Source organism: Gopherus evgoodei, unplaced genomic scaffold, assembly GCF_007399415.2.
Source record: "Gopherus evgoodei ecotype Sinaloan lineage unplaced genomic scaffold, rGopEvg1_v1.p scaffold_37_arrow_ctg1, whole genome shotgun sequence".
NCBI lineage: Eukaryota > Metazoa > Chordata > Testudines > Testudinidae > Gopherus > Gopherus evgoodei.
The window spans coordinates 3,849,822-3,875,666 of record NW_022060049.1 but is presented as its reverse complement, the minus strand read 5'-3'; the positions used below and the strand labels follow the sequence as shown (position 1 = coordinate 3,875,666).

At 56.5% G+C, this 25,845-nt stretch overlaps 1 protein-coding gene and 1 long non-coding RNA gene across 5 annotated transcripts; both read left to right on the top strand.

Moving 5' to 3' along the window:
• The first annotated feature begins 136 nt into the window (after window positions 1-136).
• Window positions 137-8,046, top strand: LOC115642065. The gene is made up of 3 exons (XR_003998148.1): window positions 137-502; window positions 5,244-5,362; window positions 8,009-8,046. It is a non-coding gene; the product is annotated as an uncharacterized LOC115642065 (long non-coding RNA).
• Window positions 8,047-14,175: 6,129 nt separating this feature from the next.
• On the top strand, window positions 14,176-25,433 carry DDX39A (DExD-box helicase 39A). Of its 4 annotated transcripts, none has more exons than XM_030545454.1 (11): window positions 14,176-14,271; window positions 15,592-15,864; window positions 16,868-16,995; window positions 20,103-20,195; window positions 20,728-20,911; window positions 21,717-21,835; window positions 23,085-23,216; window positions 23,711-23,820; window positions 23,971-24,115; window positions 24,714-24,861; window positions 25,268-25,433. In XM_030545454.1, exons 2-11 carry the CDS (start codon window positions 15,657-15,659, stop codon window positions 25,282-25,284), a joined length of 1,284 nt encoding a protein of 427 aa, XP_030401314.1. In that variant the 5' UTR covers window positions 14,176-14,271; window positions 15,592-15,656; the 3' UTR covers window positions 25,285-25,433. The 4 variants fall into 4 exon arrangements, with proteins under 4 accessions (XP_030401314.1, XP_030401315.1, XP_030401317.1 ...); XM_030545455.1 differs by having other exon boundaries at window positions 14,183-14,271; window positions 15,656-15,864; XM_030545457.1 differs by having other exon boundaries at window positions 14,194-14,271; window positions 15,617-15,864.
• The last annotated feature ends 412 nt before the right edge of the window (window positions 25,434-25,845 follow it).

Below are 25,845 nucleotides of genomic sequence, written 5' to 3'. Positions count from 1 at the left end.
TATTGCATTAGCCCGCCCCTCCCCCACCGCAGCTGCTTCCATTGCACCGTGCCCCACACAGCTGCTCCTTCCAGAGTGTGATGCTGCACTGACCCCCCCATCGGCCCAGCCCCCTCCCCAGAGCTCTGCCTATGACACCGTTGTGCAGCTTTGATTCCACCCCATAGAGGGCATCGGCGACCTATGTCCTAGTGGAGTTCAGTCAGTGATTCTCCACGTTTTGTTTTCCGCACCCGAACTGTGTATCGCACCCATCTCCTAGGAACTAAACCAGGAGCCGCCCCCCCTCTCCTTTATGGTGCTCTCGACTCCCGCCCCCGAACACACACAGCAGTCCAAGCCCTTGAAAGTTGAGAACCTCCGGGCTGGCTACTTTCACTTGAAATCAAGGACAAAAGTTTGCAGTTCCCACCGGAGAAGCCAGGCGAACAACTCAGCAAGTGTTCGCGCACAAATACTGCGGCTGGTTCTGTTCCAGAGCAAGCGCTGCCGCCAAGTTAATGTAAGTCCTTGAAATGTAGGTCAAAAAGAAAAAAACTAGGAGGAGGATTAACCCAGTGGAAAGAGCGAGGGGATTCGGGGCGGCGTTTGAATGAAAAGAGCTTTGTTTGCGCTCCCCATCGGGCTGGGCAGAGGTAGGGGAAAGGGAAAAGGAAATTGACTAGAAAGAGAAAGTGAAACTGACCCACTGCACTTCACAGCCCACAGAGGAGGTGGATTAACTTGTCAGACAAGGGGGAGGGAGTTGTTTCAGAAGAACAGCCACACTGGGGAGACAACGGGTCCCGTAGCTTGTCTCTGAGAGTGTGTCTAAAAACCGCAGCACCAACTGTTGGGCGGGAGGGGAGGGTAAACATGGCAGTGCAGATGTTCAGGCTGAGGCATGGAGACCCCTGGCATGGGGCTTGTATTGCAGCCGACACTGCCAGATGCTTCGGAGAGGGAAGGAACAGAACAGGGGGCTCTCTAGTGATCCATCATCCCCTGTCCTCCAGTCCCAGCTTCTGGGAGCTGGAGGCTTAGGGACACCTAGAGCATGGGGCTGCATCCCTGACCATCTGGGCTAGTCGCCATTGCTGGACCTAGCCTCCAGGGACTTGGCTCATTCTTTTCTGAACCTGCTTATGTTTTTGCTGATGTCCCCTGAAACGTGTTCCACAGACCCAGTGTGTGTTGTGTGAAGAACTTTCCTGGAGTTTGTTTTAAACCTGCTGTTTATTCATTTAATTGGTGTCCCTGGCTCTTGTGTTACCTGAAGAGGTAAATAACACTTCCTGGTCACTTTCTCCACACCATCCATGATTTCACAGACCTCTACCATATCCCCCCCTCAGTCCTCTCTTTACCAAGCTGAACTGCCCAAGTCTTTTTAATCTCCCCTGGTAAGGAAGCCGTTCCAGCCCCCTGATCATTTTTGTTGCCCTTCTCTGTACCGGTGCCAATTCCAATATATCTTTGTGGAGAGGGGTTCCTAGAACTGCAGGCAGCATTCAAGGTGAATGAATTTATATATAGTGTCCTGCTCTTCTGGCCACTGAGGAGGCCTCAGCCAGGGCTGCGAAGAAAGTAGGGGACGGACGGACAACAGTCTACATATATGTCCCAAGTTGTTATAAAGAGGTCAGTGACCAGCTGTTCTCCATGTGCACTGAATTAGGACAAGAAATAATGGGTTTAATCTGCAGCAAGGGAGATTTAGGTTAGATATTAGGAAAAACTTCTTGGCTGTAAGGATGGTTCAGCCCAGGACCAGGCACCTTCCAGAGGTTGTGGCATCCCCATCACTGGAGGCTTCGAAGAACAGGTTGGACAAACCGGTCAGGGATGGGCTAGGGTTATGTGGTCCTGTCTCGGCATGGGGATGAACTAGTGACCCCTCAAGGTGCTTTCCAGACTGACATTTCTATGATTCGGTGAGTGAAATGGATGAGAGAGAACATCATAAGCGGGTCGTGGGCCTGATCTTGGCTTTCCCAAGCAGGTCACTATCTTCATCCATGTTTTACACATGGGGAAACTGAGGCACAGAGGGGTGGCTGGACTTGCCCATGGTAACTCAGCAGGAGAGCCAGGAATAGCACACAGGTCTCTGGAGTCCCATTCCAGTGCTCCATCTGCTAGGCCACTGGGATGCCTCAGGCAGGCACACTGGAACAGGGGGGCAAGGGGCCATGGTCCTCTCACATATGAAAGTGAACAAGCCTGGCCCATCCACTTTTCACCATGGGCCTGGCCCCCCGCCCTCCTCCAAGGCCCTGCCTTCTGGCCAGGCCAGAAATTGGAGCCCAGCCCAGGCAGCAGTGTCCTGGGCAGCTATGGGTATCCATGGACGCTCCACCTGCCCTGGGCAGGGGCCCCAGGTGGTGAGGACATGGGCTGGGAGCTGTTCTCAGGGCCCCTCCCCGATGGGCAGGAGGCAGGGCTTGGCTCCCGGCCCAGCTCGGCTCCTGGCCCAGCTCCAGCTTGGCCAGGGGCAGGGCCTCAGTGGGAAGAAGAGGGACAGGGATGTGGCTTTGTGTCATCCCGCCCCCCACCCTTTTAGGAAGAATCTGTTGCCCTTGGGCCCAGGTGCCTAATTATAAATATTTGCAGGATTGGGCCTGAAAAGATTTCAGTGAGCTCTGAGGAAGCAACACAATCTAGTGGGTAAAGCACTTGACTAGGAATTAAAAGGCCAGGATTCGCTTCTCAGCTCTCCTACTAACCTGCTGGGGGCCCTAGGGATAGCCAGTTCACTGCCCTCTGCCTCGGGTTTCCCTCCCATCCCTTGTCTATTTAGACTGGAAGATCTGAGGCCCGTGTTGTCTCACGCTATGTGTCTGTGCAGCTCCTGGCACAATGGGGCTATTGTAGTTAATTATACAGCTCCCATGACAGTTGTGTGTGAGCGCCTCACAATTTTTAACATACGCCCTGGCAAAGAAGTTTGTTAATGCAGAGTTCAGCCAAACTCCACCCTTTGAAAACAGAGTTCATCCATTCCTAGATTCCAAGGCCAGAGGGAACTGTTGTGATCAACTAACCCCCTGTACAACGCAGGCCAGAAAACCTCCCCAGAGCAATTCCTTTGGAACAAGAGATCTTTAAAAAAAAAAAAAGTCATCTTGATCATCAAATTGCTAGTGATGGAGGGTCCCCAGAGCTGGTGCTTCCATTTAGGCGACCGCTAGGGCACCAGGATTTGGGAGGGCGGCGTTTAGCAGTCCTCGTCGGCAATTCGGCGGCGGGGGTCCTTCCGCGTTCCAGGTCTTCGGCGGTAATTCTGCGGCGGGTCCTTAACTCACACCTTAAACTATTCGTCTGCTGGAGCTGATATGGCAACCCCCATTTTTTCATGTCCTCTGTATATAAATATCTTCCTACTGTATTTTCCACTACATGCATCTGATGAAGTGGGTTTTAGCCCACGAAAGCTTATGCTCAAATAAATGTGTTAGTCTCTAAGGTGCCACAAGTACTCCTGTTCTTTTTGCTGATACAGACTAACACGGCTACTACTCTGAAACCACTCCTACATGTGAGATCAAAGGAAGGGGGTAAAAATGCAGCATGGAGGAACCAGAAAGCCTGGCTTTGGCCCAAAGTTCTGGAGGACAGAGAGGCTAAGGGACCCGCAGACAGGCATGCAGGGAATTAAACCCATGGCCCCCACATCCAAGGTCAGCCCCATAACCACTGGGCACAGCCAGCATTTGTGCAGCACCTAGCGCAGTGGAGTCCTGATCTGATGTGGGGCAACTGCAATTCCAATGACACGCTGTAAACTGTCCAAAGCAGGGATGGGTTTTATGTCATGTCCATACAGCCCCTGGCACGACGGGCCCAGTAAGTGCCACTGCAGGGTACAGCACAGCCAGGATTAATACACGGATCCCAGCATTTCCCACTCTTCCTCTGCTCAGGGGCTATCAGAAACACAGGGGAAGGCAGGGTGTAACCCCCCTGCGTTGCTTTCCCTTAAAAGGGTCCCGCTAGCTCCCAGCACCAGGACATCAGAGCTGTTCAAGCCATGGGCGCTGTGCCAAGGGGAGGGGGGAGTGCCTCCATGCAAAGGCATTACAGCAACAGACAGAACTTGCGGGTGTGTAGCCACCCGCTGCAGCGTGTGGCTGCCCGGCTCTGACACGTCCCCACACTCTGGCTCCCGCTCTCATTTGTTCCAGCTTCAGGTTTGGGCCTTTTTTCCAAATGTGATTTGTATGGTTGTAGCCATGTATAGACTTCCAGCACCCAGTGATCATTCACATATCCATCCCCAGGCACACTCTCTTACTCTCCCCATAGTATCCATCTATCCATCCATCCCCACACACCCCCTCTATCCATCTATCCATCCATCCCCACACACACCCTCTATCCATCCATCTATCTATCTATTGTGACAAAGTTCCTCCTCTACCTAGGTGGGTCCTGCACTTATTGGCAGATTTGCTCACCTCAGTGATCTTCCCCACAGTCTGGGACAACTCCTCCTGTGTCTGATCAGGAGCTGGGAGGTTTGGGGGGAACCCAGGCCCACCCTCTACTCCAGGTTCCAGACCAGGGCCCTGTGGATTGCAGCTGTCTATAGTGCCTCTTGTAACAGCTGCATGACAGCTACAACTCCCCAGGCTACTTCCCCATGGCCTCCTCCAAACACCTTCTTTATCCTCACCACAGGACCTTCCTCCTGGTGTCTGATCATGCTTGTACTCCTCAGTCCTCCAGCAGCACACCCTCTCACCCCCTTGTGTCTCTTGTTCTCAGCTCCTCACACACCCACCCCCCTGACTGGAGTGAGCTCCTTTTAAAACCCAGGTGCCCTGATTAGCCTACCTTGATTGGCTGCAGTGTTCTAATCAGCCTGTCTGCCTTAATTGGTTCTAGCAGGTTCCTGATTACTCTAGTGCAGCCCCTGCTCTGGTCACTCAGGGAACAGAAAACTGCTCATCCAGTGACCAGTATATTTGTCCTCTTCCAGACTCCTGTACCCCACTGCTCTGGGTCTGTCACGCTATCTATCTATCTATCTATCTATCTATCTATCTATCTATCTATCTATCTATCCCATCTCCTTGGTATCTGGGCACTAGCATCAGAACCCAGGTCTCCTGTGCAAAGCATCCCTGTGGATATCCAAGTTCTAACCTGGCCTAGCACCGCAGCGCCCTCTGCTGGCCAATCTCCCCTGCTGTGGGGCCCACCATTTACACCCTTTTCCCCCTAAACCACCCGGTTTCCTGGTTTATTTTGTTTAATTTCAGGGCAATGAGTGAGGTGCTGGGGGCTAAGACCCTGCACCCCCGCAGCAGCGCTGGACGGGCGTGGAAATGGCTCCGGACGACGGTGGAACGCCCATTGGGGTGACTCCTGTGCTCTTTGGGTACGTGTACGTGTCGGGTGCAGCGTGGTTGTAGCCACGTTGGTCCCAAGATATTAGAGCCAAGGTGGGTCACTGTGGGGCATTGGGGCCAGCATTGAGAGCCAGGGGAAACTCCCCCCTCCTGAGCCCTCCACCCTGCTCCCTGCAGCACAGCGCCCCCCAAAGGCAACATCGCTTCTCTGCAGACGTATTTAACGCCTGATGACAGAGCCTAGCTCCCCGCACACCACATCTAGAACAAAGCCAGCCTGAGGCTTGGTAGAGTGGTATCATCGTCTGCTTTGTTTGATAATGAATCCCCCCAGGGCCGGCTCCAGGCCCCAGCATGCCAAGCACGTGCTTGGGGCTGCATGCCGTGGGGACCGCTCTGCCGGTTGCCGAGAGGGCAGCAGGTGGCTCCGGTGGAGCATCTGGAGGCACACCTGCGGGAGGTCCACCGGAGCCCCGGGACCGGCGAGTGGCAGAGCGTCCCCCGCGGCATGCCGCCGTGCTTGGGGCGGCGAAATGGCTAGAGCCGGCCCTGAATCCCCCCCATTTACACATTGCCCATCGCTCTGCCATATGCCCAACATTCTTGCGGGGGGTGGGGAAGCATATGGTCTTCTGGCCCGGAAAGTCACCAGCTGGGCTCCCACCCACAAGGCTGCAGCAAAGACACCATCACACTAACACAGGCCACTTGGGATCTATGATGATCACGTAACAAGGGGGTGGAGAGAATTGGGGGCTCCTCTGTCACCTCCACCCAGGTGACTGCTTGGGGGACTGCGTGGGGGAAGGGGAGGAGCTTTTCACTGTGATCCTAAAACATTTTCATGCATGTACATGTACCTATTTCGGAGTCCAGTGCCATAGTGCAGTACTAGGGGGTGCTGTGCTGCAGGGAGCAGGGTGGAGGCTCAGTACGGGGCACTCTGCCCTGCAGTGGGTGCTGACCCCAAGGCCCAGGGTGTCACTAGTGGGTGCTGCAGGGAGTGGGGAGATGGTGCTCTCCCTTGGCACTCAGCACTGACCCCAATGTCCCGGGTGATTATCCTGTAAGCTGGCTGGGACTGGCCGGATGAGGCATGCACGGGTGTTCTTGGTCTTTTACTGGATAGATGCAGACGTTGTAACAATCCTCAGCAAATAGTGACACTGCAGGGGCTTCTCTGCCTCTTGGGACCCAATTCTACTGCAGTGAACCCACAGATCTTACAGCAACGTTAATTGACCCCAGTACCATGGGACACCTGTCAGTCCCCACACCCTGTCCCTGCACAGACCCTCACTGCCTTGTCCTGTCATTGGCTTCACTCCACCACTGCCCACTGCCTCCTGTTGGTGTGTCCAGGGAAGGAGGCATCTTGTAGCCAGCTTCACTGTCTCATGTCCGTGACTGTCCTGGCTCCCCCTTCTCCCTGGCTGCAAACAGGGGTCCCAGCCAGTGCAGGGAGTGTGCCCTGTAAACTAGTTAGCACCCCACTGTGGGGAGTGCTGCACAGCAAGCGGAGCAGCTGCAGATCGCCCAGCAGGGCAGAGAGAGAAAAACAAACAAACAGACAAAAGATAGGTGAGCAGCAGGAGGAAAATGATGAGTTCTGTGGTGGAAACACTCTGTCCTGTGGTGTCTCGGAGAACAGCCCAATACCACAGCTGTGCAGTCCAGGGCCTGTTTGAGATGAGTATGGCATCATGCCTCACACCACTCTGCTAGAATTCTTTGATGGGTCAATACACACGTGGAAAAGGGTGATCCACTGGGTACAGCAGAAGTCGGCAACCTTTCAGAAGTGATGTGCCGAGTCTTCATTCATTCACTCTGATTTAAGGTTTCACGTGCCAGTAATACATTTTAATGTCCTTAGAAGGTCTCTTTCTACAAGTCTATAATATATAACTAAATTATTGTTGTATGTAAAGTAAATAAGGTTTTAAAAATGTTTAAGAAGCTTCATTTAAAATTAAATAAAATGCAGAGCCCCTCAGACCAGTGGCCAGGACCCAGGCAGTGTGAGTGCCACTGAAAATCAGCTTGTGTGCCACCTTTGTAGAACTGATGAATGAAATTGTTTTTAATTGTTCACTTTATTAATGTAACTTCTGTTCACCATTTATTACACTTGCCTACATTGTAACTTCTGTTCAGGGTTTGTCATCCACTACACTTGTCTATATTGTAACTTCTGTTCACTGTTTGCCATATTGTAATTCAAACCCCATTTTAAAATGCTCACTCCATGTTGTAAAAGCTTCCTCCAACCTTCATTTTTGCAAACCCTGCTGTAATCTTATTAGTTTAGTTTAGATGTGTGACTGAGGGTATGGCTACACTTACAGCTGTACAACGCTGGGAGTTACAGCTGTCTTCGTACAGCTGTGTAGGGAAAGTGCTGCAGTATGGCCACACAGACAGCTACCAGCGCTGCAGTGTGGCCACATTTGCAGCATTTGCAGCGCTGTTGGGAGTGGTGCATTGTGGGCAGCTATCCCACGGAGCACCTCATCCCATTTTGGCGCTGTGGGTTGTAGGAAGGGGACGGAAGGGTGCGGGTCATTCCGCTTCCTGTCCCAACGCCCCGTGGTGCATTGCTTCACATCCCAGCAGTCACTGTTTTTCCGTCCACGTTTGGTGCCATTGTGAGTCTCCCAACGGTTTCTATGCAGTGCGATTTCTGTGGGAAATGGAGCCTGAGCTGCTGAAGACTTTGCTGCTGAGTGTCGCCAGCACATCACGTTTGGCCGTTGGGCTATTCCTTCAGCTCCAAAGTGACAGTGAGGAGTCCGACGATGATATCGAGTCGCCTGACGTGTATGACACTCAATTGCTTGTGGCATTCACGGAAATGCTCAGCACCGTGGAACGCTGCTTTTGGGCTCGGAAAACAAGCACTGAGTGGTGGGATCACATTGTCATGGAAGTCTGGGATGACGAGCAGTGGCTGCAGAACTTTCCCATGAGAGAAACCACTTTAATGGGACTGTGTGAGGAGCTCGCCCCCACCCTGTGGCGCAAGGACACGAGATTGAGAGCTGCCCTGCTGGTGGAGAAGCGGGTGGCTGTTGCAATCTGGAAGCTGGCAACTCCAGACAGCTACCGATTGGTCGCGAACCAGTTTGGAGTGGGGAAGTCGATAATTGGAATCGTGTTGATGCAAGTTTGCAGGGCCATTAATCGCATCCTGCTAAGAAGAACCATGACTCTGGGGAATGTGCAGGACATTCTGGATGGTTTTGCACAAATGGGTTTCCCTAACTGTGGAGGGGCGGTAGATGGGATGCGTATTCCTATTCTGGCACCACCCTACCTAGCATCTGAGTACATTAATCAGAAGGGGTATTTCTCTATGGTTCTCCAGATGCTTGTGGATCACCGTGGGCATTTCATTGACATTTACACAGGATGGCCTGGAAAGGTGCATGATGCACGCATCTTTCGGAACACTGGCCTGTTCAGGAAGCTGCAGGCCAGGACTTTTTTCCCAGACCGGAAGATCACAGTAGGGGACATCGAAATGCCCATTGTGATCCTTGGAGACCCCGCTTAGCCATTAATGCCTTGGCTCATGAAACCGTATACAGGGAAGCTTGACAGGAGCAAGGACCGGTTCAACTACAGGCTGAGCTGGTGCCGAATGACTGTGGAGTGTGCTTTTGGCTGTTTAAAAGGGCGCTGGCGATCTCTGTATGGGAAGCTAGACTTGGGGGAAAGCAGCATCTCTGCGGTTATATCCGCGTGCTGTACCCTCCATAATATTTGTGAAGGGAAGGGTGAAACATTCAGTCATGCATGGACCTCTGAGGTTCAATGCCTGGAGGCTGAATTTGCACAGCCAGAAAGCAGGGCTACTAGAGAGGCCCAGCACAGGGCTGCAAGGATTAGGGATGCATTGAGGGAGGAATTTGAGGCTGAAAACCAACAGTAATGTTTGGTGCCTTGCACGGGAGTCAAGTGCAGTTGTTACAATGTTAGTAGGAATCTGTTTTTCCTAAGCTGATTTGTAGTGCCTTTTTCTTTCCTGGGCTACGGTATCTTTGACTTTCTGCAATGATAAAGACTGTTTTCAAAGCCAAGAATTCATTTATTGAAGAGAAAATAACTTTATTGACAGACACAAAACATTTTGGGAACCTAAAAGGGCAGGGGGGTGGGGTGGGGACCTGTACAGTCACAGGTTTGAATATGTCCTGTCTGGAGTGCTGTGCAATGACTGCTGCACTTCAGGATGAAAATACTGCATGGTGATGGGGGTTGAGTGCAGAGGGTAAGGGTCCTAGTTCTCAGGGCTGCTTGGTGAACGTACAGGTGTTGGAGGCAGCTGGTGGAGGTAAGAACCTGGATGCTGGGGAAGGGGGTTTGGAGCTGACATTGGGGCACAAAAGAATGAGTTTTGGGACTGGGGGGGCGTTATGGTAGTGCTCTGCCTGCATGGCTACGAGCGGCTGGATAGAGTCCGCTTGGCATGCCAGGATGCTTATCAGCTGCTTTGTGCTTTTCTTCCTGGCTGCTGCGTTTCTCTGGCGGATCCTGCTTTCCCTTTCCCTCCAGTCCTGCAGTTTTTTATTCTCTCTGGCAGAGTGATCCATAACTGCTTGCAGCAGGTCGTCTTTGCTTTTTCGCGGCTTCTTCCGCAGGTTTTGGAGTCTTTGAGCTGTTGATAACACGGGCAGCTGAGAACTCAAGGTCACTTGTGGAAAGGCAAAAAAGGCAACAGTTAACAGAGGCAGCATTGTTTATATCAGACAGTTATTCCCACACAGTGAAGGAGTTTACAGTCTTCACTTTAGCATAATTTTCCCATACCAAAGAGAGCACATATAACCCACAAGAGCCCCAAAATGGTGAGTAAGGGGACCTGATTGCTTCAGGGCTGTGCTGGGGTTTCTGTGCATTGGGGAAAGCAAACAGCTGCAGGGGGCACCTACACTGAACATTCTCCCAACATTTTCCACAGGAGTTGATCCTGGAAGATATCTCGCTGTTGCGGGTCACCTGGGAAGAGCGGGAGGGTCTTCTACAGCAATGCGGATTCCGCCCTGGCCCCTATGCAGCTTGCCTGAGTGCAGCAATGGTCCCCCCACCCCTTGCGGCACAGTGGCGCGGACGCGTTAGCCTGACTGGGACAAGGACCACAGTGGCTCTCCCTATAAACTTGCGCAAGCGCATTGCCCACACTCTGGCTGAAACTTTTGCAGAGATTACCGAGGCTGATTACTGCAATGTGATAGACCACATTAATGGGCTATTCCACATCTAGGCATGCATGCATGCAGCTCTAACCCTCCCTTCTCTCCCGAAACATTTCCATCCTGAAAATAAAAGCTGCTTACCGGGAACCTGCTCCTCTGCTTGTCCTTCACCAAGTACCGGCTGCTGCGACTGGCTACCTTCCCCCTGGCTTGAGAAGAGCTCCTGGCTGCATGCCTCCTGGGACTCCGGGGTGTCTCCCCCCACCCCAGTACCCTCACTCTCGGTTTCCTCCTCCTCATCCTCCTCCTCTGCCTCCCCCCACCCTGCTCTGAAGTGTCCATCGTGGTCTTCGGATTGGCGGTGGGGGTCACCCCCAAGTATCGCATCCAGCTCCTTGTAAAAAACAGCAGGTCGTGGGGGCAGCACCTGAGCGGCGGTTTCCCTCTCAGGCTTTGCAATAGGCACTTCGCAGCTCCTTTATTTTAACCCTGCACTGCATCGCGTCCTGGTCATGGCCCCTTTCCAGCATGGCTCTTGATATCTGCCCATAGGTATCATAATTCCTACGGCTGATTTGACTGCACAGCTTCCTCCCCCCAAACAATGATGAGGTCCAGCAACTCGCCATTGCTCCATGCTGGGCCTCGTTTGGCACGTGGAGGCATGGTCACCTGGAAAGAGTCACTGATTGCACTGCACACCTGGCTGAGCAAACAGGAAGGGGATTTTTAAAATTCCTGGGGCATTTAAAGGGCGGGGCAGTAGAGTTCGAACTGATGAGCAGAGTGGCTGAACAAGCATTCTGGGATACCTCCGAATATCTCTGGAGGCCAATAACAGCGCTTTTGGTGGCCACACTGGTGGAGCAGCACTGCATCACCAGCACTGCAGTCACCAGGCAGAGGTGGAGTATAGCCAGCGCTGTAGCCAGGGAGATACAGCGCTGGATGTGCCTTGCAAGTGTGGACGGTGAGTAAGTTGCAGTGCTGTAAAGCCACCACCAGCGTGGCAACTCTCCAGTATAGCCAAGGCCTAAAGCCTACAAAAAAGGGCGGGTGAGATGGGAGACTTTGGAGGGTAACATTCTGCTGCCAACATGGAAGGGTGTCGGTACATGCTCAGCAGAGACCCAGCTCGTCCTTGTGCCTGGCTTTACTGGCCAGTTACCGCCACAAGCTACGAACCCAAGCTGCAAAATCAAGCCATGAACTCAAGCTGTGTCCAGGACTGGTAACTATGCAGCAGCTGCAGAACATCTGATGGATGTGTGTGTGTGTGAATGTGTGTGTGTACGTATTAGGTATAATGTGTGTGTATAAGGATTAAGATATTAGTTATTGGACATAAATCAAATTGTTATAATATTAAATGTGGCATCTTTGTCTTGCCCCCGGAAAAGACCCTGTGTAGTTTTGTCTGTACAACACCTTCAGCACCTGTGCCGTAGGTTGCCTCCCCCTGGGGTACAGCATGCTTGTGTAACACCGAGAGACCCCGGTCGTCAGCGGGCGGGATCGAACTTGGGACCTCTAGAGCTAAATGCACGAGCCTCCACTGCATGAGCTAAAAGCCACGTGCCTGTAAGCTGAGGCTCTATGTGAGCAGACTCATGAATTTCTCCCAAAGTGCCACTAGATGGGCCAGACCACTGCACCCAGGAGGTGTGTGGGTACACTTGGACTTGCAGAAAGTCTTTGACAGGGTCCCTCTGCAAAGGTGCTCAAGCAAAGTAAGCTGTCATATGATCAACAAGAGAGCCTCTCATGGACTGGCAACTGGTTAAAAGGCAGGAAACAAAGGGTAAGAATAAATGGGCAGTTTTCACAGTGGAAAAGGGTAAATAGTAGGGTCCCCCAAGGGTCTGTGCTGAGACCAGCACTGTTTGATATTTTCATTAATGATCTGGAAAAGGGGGTGAACGGAGAGGTGGCAGCTGGGAGATGATATAAAATGACTCAAAATGGTTAAGTCGAAAGCTGACTGTGAAGAGTTACAAAGGGATCTCACAAAACTGGGTGACTGGGCAACAAACTGGCAGATGAAATTCAGGGTTGATCAGTATAAAGTAATGCACATTGGAGAATGTAATCCCCACTGTACATACAAAATGAGGGAGTCTAAATTAGCTGTTACCACGCAAGAATGAGATCTTGGAGCCATCGTGGAGAGTTCTCTGAAAACAGCCACTCAATGTGCAGCGGCTGTCAAAGAAGTGAACAGAATGTTAGGAACCATTAGGAAAGGGATAGATATTGAGAGGAAATATCACAATGCCGCTCTATAAATCCATGGTACCCCCACACCCTAAATACTGCATGCAGTTCTGGTCACCCCATCTCAAAAAAGATGGGATAGCTCAGTGGTTTGAGCATTGGCCTGCTAAATCTAGGGTTGTGAGCTCAATCCTTGAGGGGGCCATTTGAGGACCTGTGTCAAAAATCAACCTGGGGATTGGCCCTGCTTTGAGCAGCGGGTTGGATCAGATGGTCTCTTGAGGTCCCTTCCAGTGCTTATACTCTATGATTTATTAGAATTGGAAAAGGTGCAGAGATGGGCAACACATATGATTAGGGGGATGGAGCTGCTTTTGTACAAGGAGCAAAGAAACCTGTGGCACCTTATAGACTAACAGACGTTTTGGAGCATGAGCTTTCGTGGGTGAATGCTCATGCTCCAAAACGTCTGTTAGTCTATAAGGTGCCACAGGATTCTTTGCTGCTTTTACAGATCCAGACTAACACGGCTACCCTCTGATACTTTTGTACAAGGAAAGATTAAAAAGACTGGGGGCTTGGCTACACTCAAAACTCCATAGTGCAGTGCTTTGAAGTGTGATGTGGTCATGGCGCCAGCGCTGCAGGTACTCCACCTCCCCGTGGGGCACTGTTTACACTGGCGCTTTGCAGCGCTGTCTCTTGCTGCACTCAGGGGTGTGTTTTTTCGCACCCCTGAGCAAGAAAGTTGCAGCGCTGTAAAGTGCCAGGGTAGCCAAGGCCTGGGCCCTTCGTGTAGAAAAGAGCCGACTGGGGGTATTGATATACAGCCCGGGGCGGGGTGCAGAGACGGAATATTTGCCTTGTCGCGTAACACAAGAACCAGGGGTCACGGATGAAACGAACAAGCAAAGGGAAGGTGCTTCCCCACCCGAGGCCGGCGGAACTCCCTGCCACGCGCCGGGACTGGGCTCAGAGCAGACCCAGCTCAGCCCCGGGCCGGGTCCATCCGTGGCTGCTGGCTGGGTGCCCCTGGCTGCCAGCAGCCCTGCCCCTCCCCCATGGCCATCGCCATCGCCATGGCCCAGCCTGGCCCTTCTGCAGCTCTGATCCTGCCCGGCAGCCCCTGAGCCTGCCAGCACTCAAGATGGCGTCTCACCCCGGCTTCGCGCGCCATTCGCTCCGCCCGCACTCAAGATGGCACCTCTACCCGCCCAGGAACCAGTGAAAGAGCGGGGTGACTGACAGGGGAGTCAATGCAATCAACAGGCCTCTTGCAAAGATCGACAGCTCCGTCCGCCAATCAAACGGCCATACCTCTAACTGCGCCGCCTTCTTCCGACGACAGGCTACCCTCGGGCCTCGCGAAGACCAATGAGAGTGGAGGGAGCGGCCCGAGTGACGGAGCGGCGCGCCAATGGGGGCGGAAACGGAAGGAACGCTCTGTAGTCGCCGGGGAGAGGGCGAGCCGCGCGGGAGTTGGAGCCGGAGCGCGGCACCACGTGAGCGGCCTACGGGAGGGCGAGGTGAGAGCGGGCGGGCGGGGCGGTCACGCGAGCCCGGGGCTTGGCCTGCGGCCTGGTCTGGACCCGGGATCGGGCCGCGTCTCGCCCGGCCCGGCCCGGCCCTGCGAGGCTGCTCCCTGGCGCTGGGGGGGCCGGTCCCGGAGATCGAGGGCCTGCTGCCGGCGATGCTCTGGTGTCTCCAAGGCGCCTGGCTCCCCCGCAGCCCCCCCGTGTCCCCCGGCTCCAGGTGGCTGGTTTGCTCCCAGGGTGGGGGCTGGGCTCGATCCCCGACAGGAGCAACAATTGGGAGGGCAAGTTCCGTGTAAGAGTTACCCCCCCCCGCTCTGCCGGTGCCCCTCAGTCCTGACTTGCAGCCCCGGGTGGCCCAGCCTCGGCTCCCCACTGGCTCTGTGGGTGCCCCTCCCAACCTGCAGCCCCCTGCTATTCCAGCCCTGGACTCCCCCCAGCTCTGCCAGGGCCCCTCAATCCTGACTCGCAGCCCCGGGTAGCCCAGCCTCGGCTCCCCACTGGCTCTGTGGGTGCCCCTCCCAACCTGCAGCCCCCTGCTATTCCAGCCCTGGGCTCCTCCCAGCTCTGCCAGGGCCCCTCAATCCTGACTTGCAGCCCTGGCTAGCCCAGCCTCGGCCAGGGCCCCTCAATCCTCGCCTGTGGCCCCCTGGTATCTAGCCCTGTCCCTAGCTCTACCAGTGCCCCTCAATCCTGATCTGCAGCCCCCTACTAGCCCTGACCCTCCCCCCAGCTCTACCAGCGCCCCTCAGTCCCGACCTGCAGCCCCCTGTTATTCCAGCTTGGCTCTCCCCCAGCTCTACCAGTACTCCCCAGTCCTCATCTGTGGCCCCCTGGTATTCCAGCCCTGCCCCCCCAACTCTACCAGTGACCCTCAATCCTTGCCTGCAGCCCCCTGCTATCCCAGCCTCGGCTCCCCACTGGCTCTGTGGGTGCCCCACAGTCCTGACCTGCAGCCCCCTGCTATCTCAGTTTGGCTCCCCACCAGCTCTGCCAGTGATCCTCAATCCTCACCTGCAGCCCCTGCTATCCCAGTCCTGTGGCTCCCCCACCTGCTCTGCTAGTGCCCCTCAATCCTGACCTGCAGCCCCCTGCTATCTCAGTTTGGCTCCCCACCAGCTCTGCCAGTGATCCTCAATCCTCACCTGCAGCCCCTGCTATCCCAGTCCTGTGGCTCCCCCACCTGCTCTGCTAGTGCCCCTCAATCCTGATCTGCAGCCTTCTGCTTGCCTTTCCCAGTCCTATCCCCTCCCACCCACCACCCTGCTCTGCTGGTGCCCCTCAATCTTGACCCGCAGTCCCCTGTTACCCCAGCCCCTGCTCTTCTGGTTCTCCTCAGTGCCGACCCGCATCCGCTGAGCACATCTTTTCCTCGCAGAATGGCTGAGCAGGATGTGGAGAATGAGCTGCTGGATTATGAGGAGGACGAGGAGCCCCAGGTGGTCACGGATTCAGTGCCCCCTCCAGCAAAGAAGGACGTGAAAGGCTCCTATGTGTCCATTCACAGCTCGGGTTTCCGGGATTTCCTGCTCAAACCTGAGCTGCTGCGAGCCATCGTGGACTGTGGCTTTGAGCACCCATCTGAAGGTAGGAGCGGAGCCGAGGCCTCCGGCCCCCAGGAGCGCAACCCCCTTGCCAGCCCGCCTGGGAGGAGCTGCGGGCGGGGGCCGTAGAAAGCGGCGCTGCCTGGTGAGAGCTGCGGGGGGACGGGGGTGTTGGCAAGGGAGTGAGATCCTCGAGATATGCCCTGCCAAGTGGGGGAAGCAGGGGCTCAGCAGGGGGTGCTCTCCCCCGCAGTCAGTGCTGGCTCCAGTTCGGCACTAGGGGGTGCTGTGCTGCAGGGAGTGGGGTGGCAGTAGGGGGCACTCTCCCCTGGCAGTCAGTGCTGGTCCCAGTATGACACTAGGGGGTGCTGTGCTGCAGGGAGTGGGGTGGCAGTAGAGGGCACTCTCCCCTGGCAGTCAGTGCTGGTCCCAGTGTGGCACTAGGGAGCATTGTGCTGCAGGGAGTGGGGTGGCAGTAGAGGGCACTCTCCCCTGGCAGTTAGTGCTGGTCCCAGTATGACACTAGGGGGCGCTGTGCTGCAGGGAGTGGGGTGGCAGTAGAGGGCACTCTCCCCTGGCCGTCAGTGCTGGTCCCAGTGTGGCACTAGGGAGCATTGTGCTGCAGGGTGTGGAGTGGCAGTAGGGGGCGCTGTCCCCTGGCAGTCAGTGCTGGTCCCAGTGTGGCACTAGGGAGTGTTGTGCTGCAGGGTGTGGAGTGGCAGTAGGGGGCGCTGTCCCCTGGCAGTCAGTGCTGGTCCCAGTACGACACTAGGGGGTGCTGTGCTGCAGGGAGTGGGGTGGCAGTAGGGGGCGCTTTCCCCTGGCAGTCAGTGCTGGTCCCAGTGCGACACTAGGAAGCGCTGTGCACCTGGGAGTAGGGTGGGGCTCAGGTGGTGCTGACCCTAATGTCCCAGAGGAGGAGGAGGCTGGGGTTTAGTGAGTTAGAGCAGGGGGCTGGGAGTCAGGACTCCTGGGTTCTATCCACAGTTCTGCCTCGATCTGTTGTGCCCCGTGTAACTGCCGTGCGTCCGCCCTTGCTCCCACAGTGCAACACGAGTGCATCCCACAGGCCATCCTGGGCATGGACGTGCTGTGCCAGGCCAAATCGGGCATGGGCAAGACAGCCGTCTTCGTGCTGGCCACGCTGCAGCAGATCGAGCCAGTGGATGGGCAGGTACGGGGTGGGGGCTGGTGTCCCTGTGTCTGGCTGGGCTGAGGAGAGGAGCAGGCATTCCACCCTCCCCAGCCCCCTCGCCTCTCTCTGCCCCACCCCACGTGGGAAGGGATCCGGGGTCACCTGCATGGCTGTGGGGTGGACTTGGCAAGGAGAACATAAGAATGGCCACACTGGGGTCCAGCTAGCCCAGTGTCCTGCCACGAGAGGGCTAGCACCGGATGCATTGGAAGGAATGAGCAGAACAGGGTGATTAGCGAGTGATCCATCCTTCGGCCGCCAGTCCCAGGTTTAGGGACACACAGAGCCTGGGGCTGCCTCCTTGACCATCTTGGCTCATAACCGTTGTTGGACCGATCCTGCAGGAACTTAACTCCTCCTTTTCTGAGCCCACTTATACTTTTGGCCATCTCTTGCTTGCGCTGTTGCTCGTTAAGCAGACGAAGGCCACACGTGTTTCACAGCGAGGGGGGTGAACGCCAGGGGCAGGGCTGGATTCTCTGTGTCTCGATGCCTTGCATGCGAGCCACCCTAGGGAAGGTGCCTTAGTCTGACGAGCTGTTGGGCTCAGTACAGGGGTGAGCTGGGGCCAGTTCCTGGCCATGCTACACGGACGGTTGGGTTTGATGGGCCCTTCTGGCCTGAAACTCCTGGGAAGTGGCTCCCTGGGAGGCTGGTTCTGTGTCTGTCCCTGGGGTGAACTGTGGGGTGCTGCTAATGCAGGAGGAGAATCCAGTGTGGATGGGGCCATGTATTTCTCTGGCCCAGGCTAGGCTAGGGGTCCGGGACAGGCTGCTGCTGAGACCCATCCCTTCTGCCTTCAAATCCAACTATGTGGTAGGGGTGAGGGTCGTGCTGGGCTGTGGGGGTGGCACTACCCCAGCGATGCTGGAGGGATCTTATTCGTAAATGATCTGGAGAAAGGGGTAAACAGTGAGGTGGCAAAGTTGAGCAGTTAACTATCTTTGCAGACGATACTAAAGACCAAAGCAGACTATGAAGAACTTCAAAAAGATCTCACAAAACTAAGTGATTGGGCAACAATGTGATAAATGAAATGTAATGTGGATAAATGTGAAGTAACGCACACTGGAAAAAATAACCCCAGCTGTATATACAATATGGTGGGGGCTAATTTAGCTACAACTAATCAGGAAAGAGATCTTGGAATCATCATGGATAGTTCTCTGAAGATGTCCATGCAGTGTGCAAAGGCAGTGAAAAAAGCAAACAGGATGTTAGGAATCATTAAAAAGGGGATAGAGAATAAGATAGAGAATATATTATTGCCCTTATGTAAATCCATGGTACGCCCACATCTCGAATACTGTGTACAGATGTGGTCTTCTCATCTCAACAAAGATATACTGGCACTAGAAAAGGTTCAGAGAAGGGCAACTAAAATGATTAGGGGGTTGGAGAGGGTCTCATACAAGGAAAGATTAAAGAGGCTAGGCCTCTTCAGCTTGGAAAAGAGGAGACTAAGGGGGGATATAATAGAGGTCTATAAAATCATGAGTGATGTGGAGAAATTGGATAAGGAAAAGTTATTTACTTATTCTCATAATACAAGAACTAGGGGTCACCAAATGAAATTAATAGGCAGCAGGTTTAAAACAAATATGAGGAAGTTCTTCACGCAGCGCACAGTCAACTTGTGGAACTCCTTGCCTGAGGAGGTTGTGAAGGCTGGGATATAACAGCGTTTAAAAGAGAACTGGATAAATTCGTGGTGGTTAAGTCCATTAATGGCTATTAGCCAGGATGGGTAAGGAGTGGTGTCCCTAGCCTCTGTTCATCAGAGGATGGAGATGGATGGCAGGAGAGAGATCACTTGATCACTACCTGTTAGGTTCACTCCCTCTGGGGCACCTGGTATTGGCCACTGTCGGTAGGCAGGATACTGGGCTAGATGGACCTTTGGTCTGACCCGGTGCGACCGTTCTTATGATCCCCGGAGCGGGTACAGACTGAGCAGCAGCAGGTTGGGCTTGCTGTGTTGTGCCACCAATGCAGCCCCACAGCGAGGCTGTTGTGGTGCTGATCTGAGAGCTGGCGAACTCGCTGCATGTGAGCACCCTGAAGCGCGGCCCTGGGCTGTCGCTGAGCCAGTGGGATGTGCCTTGGGAGCCTGCTTCCCCCAGCCATGCCCTGCTGCCCCCGGCACTGCAGGGAGCATGGTGCTTTGCCCACTCCTGGCTGGGGGCGGGCGAGCGGGTTGACCTGCCTGGGCACTGCTGCCATGTGTCTGGATCTCCAGTGATCCTACTGCCCCAGGGGGCTGGCTTAGAGCTGCCAGCCTGGCACTGGGCTGGTGCTGTGCTGTGATATCCCCTGTGGGCTGGATCCTGCCCCGGAACAGCCTCCCACACGTGGGTCTGGGAGGATGTCACTCAGGCCACAAGCCCCTTGTTCTGGGCCCTACCGGAGCTGGATGCCCATCCCCTGGGGCTGGCAGTCACCGAACTCTGCTCTGCTGAGCCTGGGCCACTGGGGAGCAAGGCCTGCTCTGGAGCCATGCGCCAGAGCGACCCTGGCTAGCAATGGGGCCCGTCCCTGCTGTGGTAGGGGGCCAGCGTGCTGCACCCCAGAACTGGCTGCATTATTGAGCTGTGGATCCTGCGAGGACAGCACTCCTATGCCAACAGGGGGCATGTCTGAGGCGACGGTGGGGGAGGGGGAGGGCGCTGGGAATGGAGTAACTGATTCGGCTGCTCTGGGGCTGCAGTTGGGAATCAGCCTGTGTTGGGGGGAGATCCCCCCTTTCCTGGGCCGGGGGAGCCCTTCCGGGGCTTTGGCCCTGCCCTGTCAGGTGGCAAGACCTCGTCCTGGGCTTCAGGAGAAGGCTGGGTGGGGGAGTTTGCTGCTGCAGGGTGGGGCAGTGCCACGGGAGGGGGTCTGGACCCCCGATACTCTGGATTAGTTCGGTCTCCATGGGGTGGGGGAGCTCTGAGAGCTCGGGGAAGGGGCAAAGATGGGGGCACCTGTTCTCTGGGATTTGGGGGAGTGGGCGGCTGTCCCTGGGTGGGAGTGTCGGGCTGTGTCCCGGGAGGGCAGGGTCTCTCTTGGGGCCCCAGGGGTGACCCAGTCTCTCTCCCCCGCCCCAGGTGTCGGTGCTGGTGATGTGCCACACGCGGGAGCTGGCGTTCCAGATCAGCAAGGAGTATGAGCGCTTCTCCAAGTACATGTCCAGCGTCAAGGTGAGCCTGGCCTCCCCGCGCTGCCCTGCTTCGAGGGGAACCCCCTCCCCTGCACCCCTGGTTCCCCCAGTGGAATGAGGCTGACTCCCATGTGGAGACACGAGTGTTAGTCTGGCTCCGGGGGGTGGAGAGTATCCCCCCTCTTCCAGGGGGCTAGACCTTGGAGACGCAGCCTCTTCCCCCCTCCCTCCCTGCCAGCATGAGCCCCCTCAGCAGCTGCCCATATGACTGCGTTGAGGGCCTGAAACTTGGAAGCTGCAAGGGTGAGTCTCCATCTCCTCTGTGCTCATATGGGAGATCCAGAGAGTGATTGGGGGTGGGTCAGGACTCCTGGGTTCTCTCCCAGCTCTGGGTGTCAGGACTCTTGAGTTCTAGTCTAGGCTGTGCCACTAAACTGCCCTTGGACAAGTTCTGTTCCCCTGCCTCAGTTTCCCCCAGTGGGACCGGAGGACGCTTCCGTACCCCAGGCGTGCCCGGTGCTGGGGGTTCGCTGCCTGGCCACAGATCCTGCTATTCCCCCGGCCGCCTGCAGGTGGGGGTGTTCTTTGGGGGCCTGTCCATCAAGAAGGACGAGGAGGTGCTGAAGAAGAACTGCCCCCACATCGTGGTGGGGACCCCAGGGCGCATCCTGGCCCTGGTGCGCAACAAGAGCCTCAACCTGCGCAGCGTCAAACACTTCGTGCTGGACGAGTGCGACAAGATGCTGGAGCAGCTTGGTGAGACTGGGGGGGTAGGGGGAACTAGGGGGTCCTGGGGCATAAGCTGTCTGGGGTTTCTGAGGCCTAGGGGCTGTCTGCATCATCTGTCAGGACTCCTGGGTTCTGTTCCTTGGCATGGGAGGGGAGTGGGGTCTAGTGGTTAGAGCAGGTGGGGTTGGGAGTGAGGACTCCTGGGTTCTGTCCCCTGGCATGGGAGGGGAGTGGGGTCTAGTGGTTAGAATGGGGGGGTGAGGGGCCATGGCTCTTGGGTTCTATCCCCGCTCCCCTGTCAGCACTGGGAATACATAACAGGCAATGAACCTTCTACAGCTGCCTGGGTCGAGAGCGTCTCCTTCCTCTGGGTCAAGGATGGTGCCAACTGGTTCTGCCCTAGGGATCCTGCCAGCCTCAGACCAGGAGCTGCCTGATGCCAGGTGCTGCCCAGTCGTGGGGGCCCGGCTGTGTGTCCCTGGGTCCTGCTGGTCTGAAGCCCAGGCCAGTGTGTTGGGGGTGTGACCCCAGGCCCTGGGGGAGTAGGGGAGCTGCAGGGGGATGTAGATACCCAGAGGGGTGGGGGAGGCTGACTGCAGGGGACTGGGATCAGACAGTCTGGGTTTAAGCCACCTGCTGTGGGGAGCGACTTGGGGGGAGGGACAGGCTCAGCTGGCTCTGATCTAGGGGGTGGCTGGAGCTGTGACTTCATGGGCTGGTTCTGGGCCTGATTCCCAGAGTTGGGCCGGGGCCTTATTGTGAATCCCCCCTCCCCTCCTCCGAGCATTCGCCCCAGCTGTCTCCAGTGCAGTGACCCCCTCCCTCCCCACAGACATGCGGCGGGACGTGCAGGAGATCTTCCGGCTGACGCCCCACGAGAAGCAGTGCATGATGTTCAGCGCCACCCTCAGCAAGGAGATCCGGCCTGTCTGCAGGAAGTTCATGCAGGACGTGAGTCGCCTCCCCCGTCCATCCCCTCCGCCACCTGGCCTGCCCACCTCGTGGGCCTGTCCCTGGCCCCGGCTCCTGAACCGTTGTCACCTGGCCTGCCTCCCTGCCCCATACGCCCTGCTGTCCAGCCTGCCCCCCCGCCACTCAGCCCTCGTGGGCCTGCTCCCGGCCCCTCACCCGTTGTCACCTGGCCCTCACCCCCTGCTGTGCAGCCTGCCCCCTGGCCACTCAGCCCTTGTGGGCCTGCCCCTGGCCCCTCACCTGTTGTCATCTGTGCCTCACCCCTCCCCCCCGCTGTCCAGCCTGCCCCCTGGCCACTCAGCCCTTGTGGGTCTAGTCCCTCCCCAGCCTGGACAGGAAAGCCACCCTTGATCCCTACCCCTGGCTGGACTCAGCGCTGAGCAGCCCCTAAGCTTCTGGGCCTGGCCACCAGCAACTCTCCCAGCGTCTGCTGGCTGGATGGGGGCACCCAGCCAGGTCGCCTGTTTTGGGCAGGAGGCAGCTTGGGAGGGGGCAGCCGGTCTGGGGTTCCTGGCTCCCTCACGCAGGGTCCCTGGGACCCCAGCGTTCTCTGGGAGGCTCTGCTGTGGAAAAGCCTTGCCGGCTGTTGCCCCAGGCAGGAGCGGCACCAGGGTTTCTGGCGCCCTAGGCAGAATTCGGAGGGCAGCATTTTGTGCACTCCCCACAGGGCGCGGGGGAGCTTCCGGTTCCACTCCGGGTGCGTCGCGGAAGGACCCTCCACCAAAATGCCGCAGGCAACAGTGGCAGTCATTGAACTGCTCAGTTGCCTGCTGCCATTTTCCGCGGCACGTCGGCAGGTCCTTCTTCAGCGGTGCGAAGGGAGCGGAATCAGAAACTCCCGTGGGGAGCGCACAAAATGCCACCCCCCGAATCCTGGCGCCCTAGGCGACCACCTAGGGTCACCTAATGGAAGTGCTGGCCCTGGCACAACAAGGGTTGGCAGCCCTATGCCCTGGCACATCTATAGCCTGGATGAGGCAGATGATGCTGTGGGGGTGTTGCTGACCCATGCTGGAGGTGGAGCTTTGACTCCCTCTAGTGGCTTGGTGGTGTGTGGAGGGTAAGGGTCTACAACAGCTGCTGTCGAAGGGAGCTCCTCCCCCTGCTCAAGTGGTGGAGCCCTTGCTATTAATGCTGGGGGGGAGGGGTTGGCTCACGAGGGGCTGGGTTGAAGCCCCTTTGGCAGCGAGGGGGTGTCGCTGAGCTGCTCTCCTCCCCCTCCCCCCAGCCCATGGAGGTGTTTGTGGACGACGAGACCAAGCTGACGTTGCATGGCCTGCAGCAATACTACGTCAAGCTGAAGGACAGTGAGAAGAACCGCAAGCTCTTCGACCTGCTCGATGTGCTGGAGTTCAACCAGGTGTGTGTGTGTTGCAGGGGGTGCCTGGGTCCCACCCCCAGCTCTAGGAGAGGAGTGGGGAGCTGGGAGCAGGACTCCTGGGTTCTGGCTGTGACGTGGGCCAGGCTATGGATCCTTGCCCGAGCCATCCGCAGGGCTAGGCCCCTGTGAGATCCGGAAGGGGGAGGAGCCATGCTTGGTTCAGGGGATTGGAGGGCACAGGTCTCCACTGCCGTACTGTGTGGGTGGGTGGGGCGGGGGGGATGACACCCCCAGATGGGAGACCAGTGCAGGACGGGCCCTTTGGACTCCACTGCAGCAGGGGTGAGGTGTGTGGATAGCTGGGCAGAGGGGGCAGGTGCAGGATTGACCTGGGGGGTCTGAGCCCAAGATCTGGGGGCTGGGGTTGAACAGCTGGTGTCCCCTCCCCGGTGCTGATGGGGTGGGAGCAGGTGGGGGTGGAGCTGTCTGACAAGGTGGGGGGGCTGCGTACTGACCCTCTGCCCCTCCCCCAGGTGGTGATCTTCGTCAAGTCGGTGCAGCGCTGCATGGCACTGGCCCAGCTGCTGGTGGAGCAGAACTTCCCAGCCATCGCCATCCACCGGGGCATGTCGCAGGAGGAGAGGTGAGGGCTGGGGGAGGGGCTGGGCGGGGCCTGGCCTGGGAGCGATGTTGGGTCTCATTGACCTGATTTGTGCTGGCACCAGGCTGTGAGAGGGGAGCAGGACCTAGTGGTTGGAGCAGGGCTGGGGTCTCAGGTATGATTCTCCACCAGGCTGTCCCGGTACCAGCAGTTCAAGGATTTCCAGCGCCGCATCCTGGTGGCCACCAACCTGTTTGGGCGGGGGATGGACATCGAGCGTGTCAACATAGTCTTCAACTATGACATGCCCGAGGACTCGGACACCTACCTGCACCGGGTGAGTGCTGTCGCTGGGGAGAGCCCGGCCTGGGTTCTGACTCTGCACCCTCTGACCCAGGGAGAGCCGGGCCCTGCAGGGCCAGATCCTCTGGCTGTTGGCCCGGGCACATCATGGGCATCGGGGGGGAGCCTCAGTGCCCCCAGGCTCTGCCCAGCATTGGGAGCCCAGCACCCCAGGCCTGGCTGCTGTTATGGAGCAAGTGGTTGAGGCTGAGGTGCAGTGGCTGGCAGGCAGTGTGGCCATGGCGACCCAGGGATGGGTTTGATCTGGGCCTGTTGGGATGTGGGGGGCTCTTTAATCATCAGGCAGGGAGAGTGCTTGGCAAGTGGCCCCTGCTGATGCCCCCGTGGGGTTGAGGGGCCAAGCCTGGGGGTCTCAGAACCACCCTAGCCAGATGCTCCGTCTTCAGGCCTCTTCCCCTCCCACTTCTGCGCTGGGCTCCAGGTTGGTTGCAGGTTCCTAGGGGGAGGAGCTCCCAGCAGGAACCCAGGAGTCCAGTGCCCTGCCAGCCCCATAGTGTGCCTGTCACATGGTGCTGATGGGCGTGGCTCCAGGAGGCCTGTCCCCGCTGACAGCCCTTCCTCGCTCATTGCAGGTGGCGCGTGCCGGGCGCTTCGGCACAAAGGGCCTGGCCATCACCTTTGTGTCGGACGAGGGCGACGCCAAGATCCTCAACGAGGTGCAGGATCGCTTCGAGGTGAATGTGGCTGAGCTGCCTGAGGAGATCGACATTTCCACGTACAGTACGTACCCGCCAGGGGCAGCCCTCTGCCCTCCCCCCTCCCCCCTGAGAGCCACTGTGGGGCTCCGGCCCAAATCCTGAGTTTCTGGGGGACATCCCAGCTGGGGAGCCCCATGCCCTCAGGGCACCCCGGTGCCATGGTGATGGGCCTGTAGATTACACTCAGTGTGGGGTGGGGCCTCTCCTGATCTCTGTGCTTGTGGATTGGTAGCAGCCACCAACACCTCCCCCAATGGCCTCTGCCCCCGTGTCTGTAGAGGTGGCTGCTCTGGGGGCCACAGCTCAGTGGTGACGCCCCCTAGTGGTGGTGGTGGGACGTGAGTCAGTCAGGTCGCAGTGAAGAACTGAATGGGGTGGGGGAGCCCTCTGGTGGCAGAAGTGGGATTAACAGCCTCTTTCTCTTGCAGTTGAACAGAGCCGATAACCGGATCGGACCACCCTGCCCAGAACCAGCCCGGCTGCTCTTTTTAACCCTTTCTAAGCCAGATCACGGGTATTTCATTTTTTACACAGTTTTTAAACTTGTAGATGTGTGCGTGTAAGAGTGTCTCAAATAAACTTTTTATTACCAAGTGCCTGTGGTGGAGTTTTAGCTTCTTGATGGGCTCAATGAGATTTAAATTTGTTCTGTGTGTGTAATGGCACCCTGCACTGGAGGTTCTAATTAATTTTTTTTAAATGCCTTGTCTGATACTGTATATCTGGACTGGGCTGGAAAGTGGCTGGAGCTGTTCACAATAGCTGTGTCCCACCCCAGAGATGGCTGCATCTATCTGTGTGATTTAAAACTGTTTCAAAGTATTATATGTTCTATCTCCCTGAGACACTGGGACTCAGGAATCCTGGGTTCTATCCCAGCATCGAGGGGAAGTAGGGTGTCATGTACGCCATACTCACAGGACGGAGGACGCTATCCTAGGAAGCAGTGATGCTGGAAAAGATTTGGGGTTGTGGTGGATAATCAGCTGAAGATAAGCTCCCACAA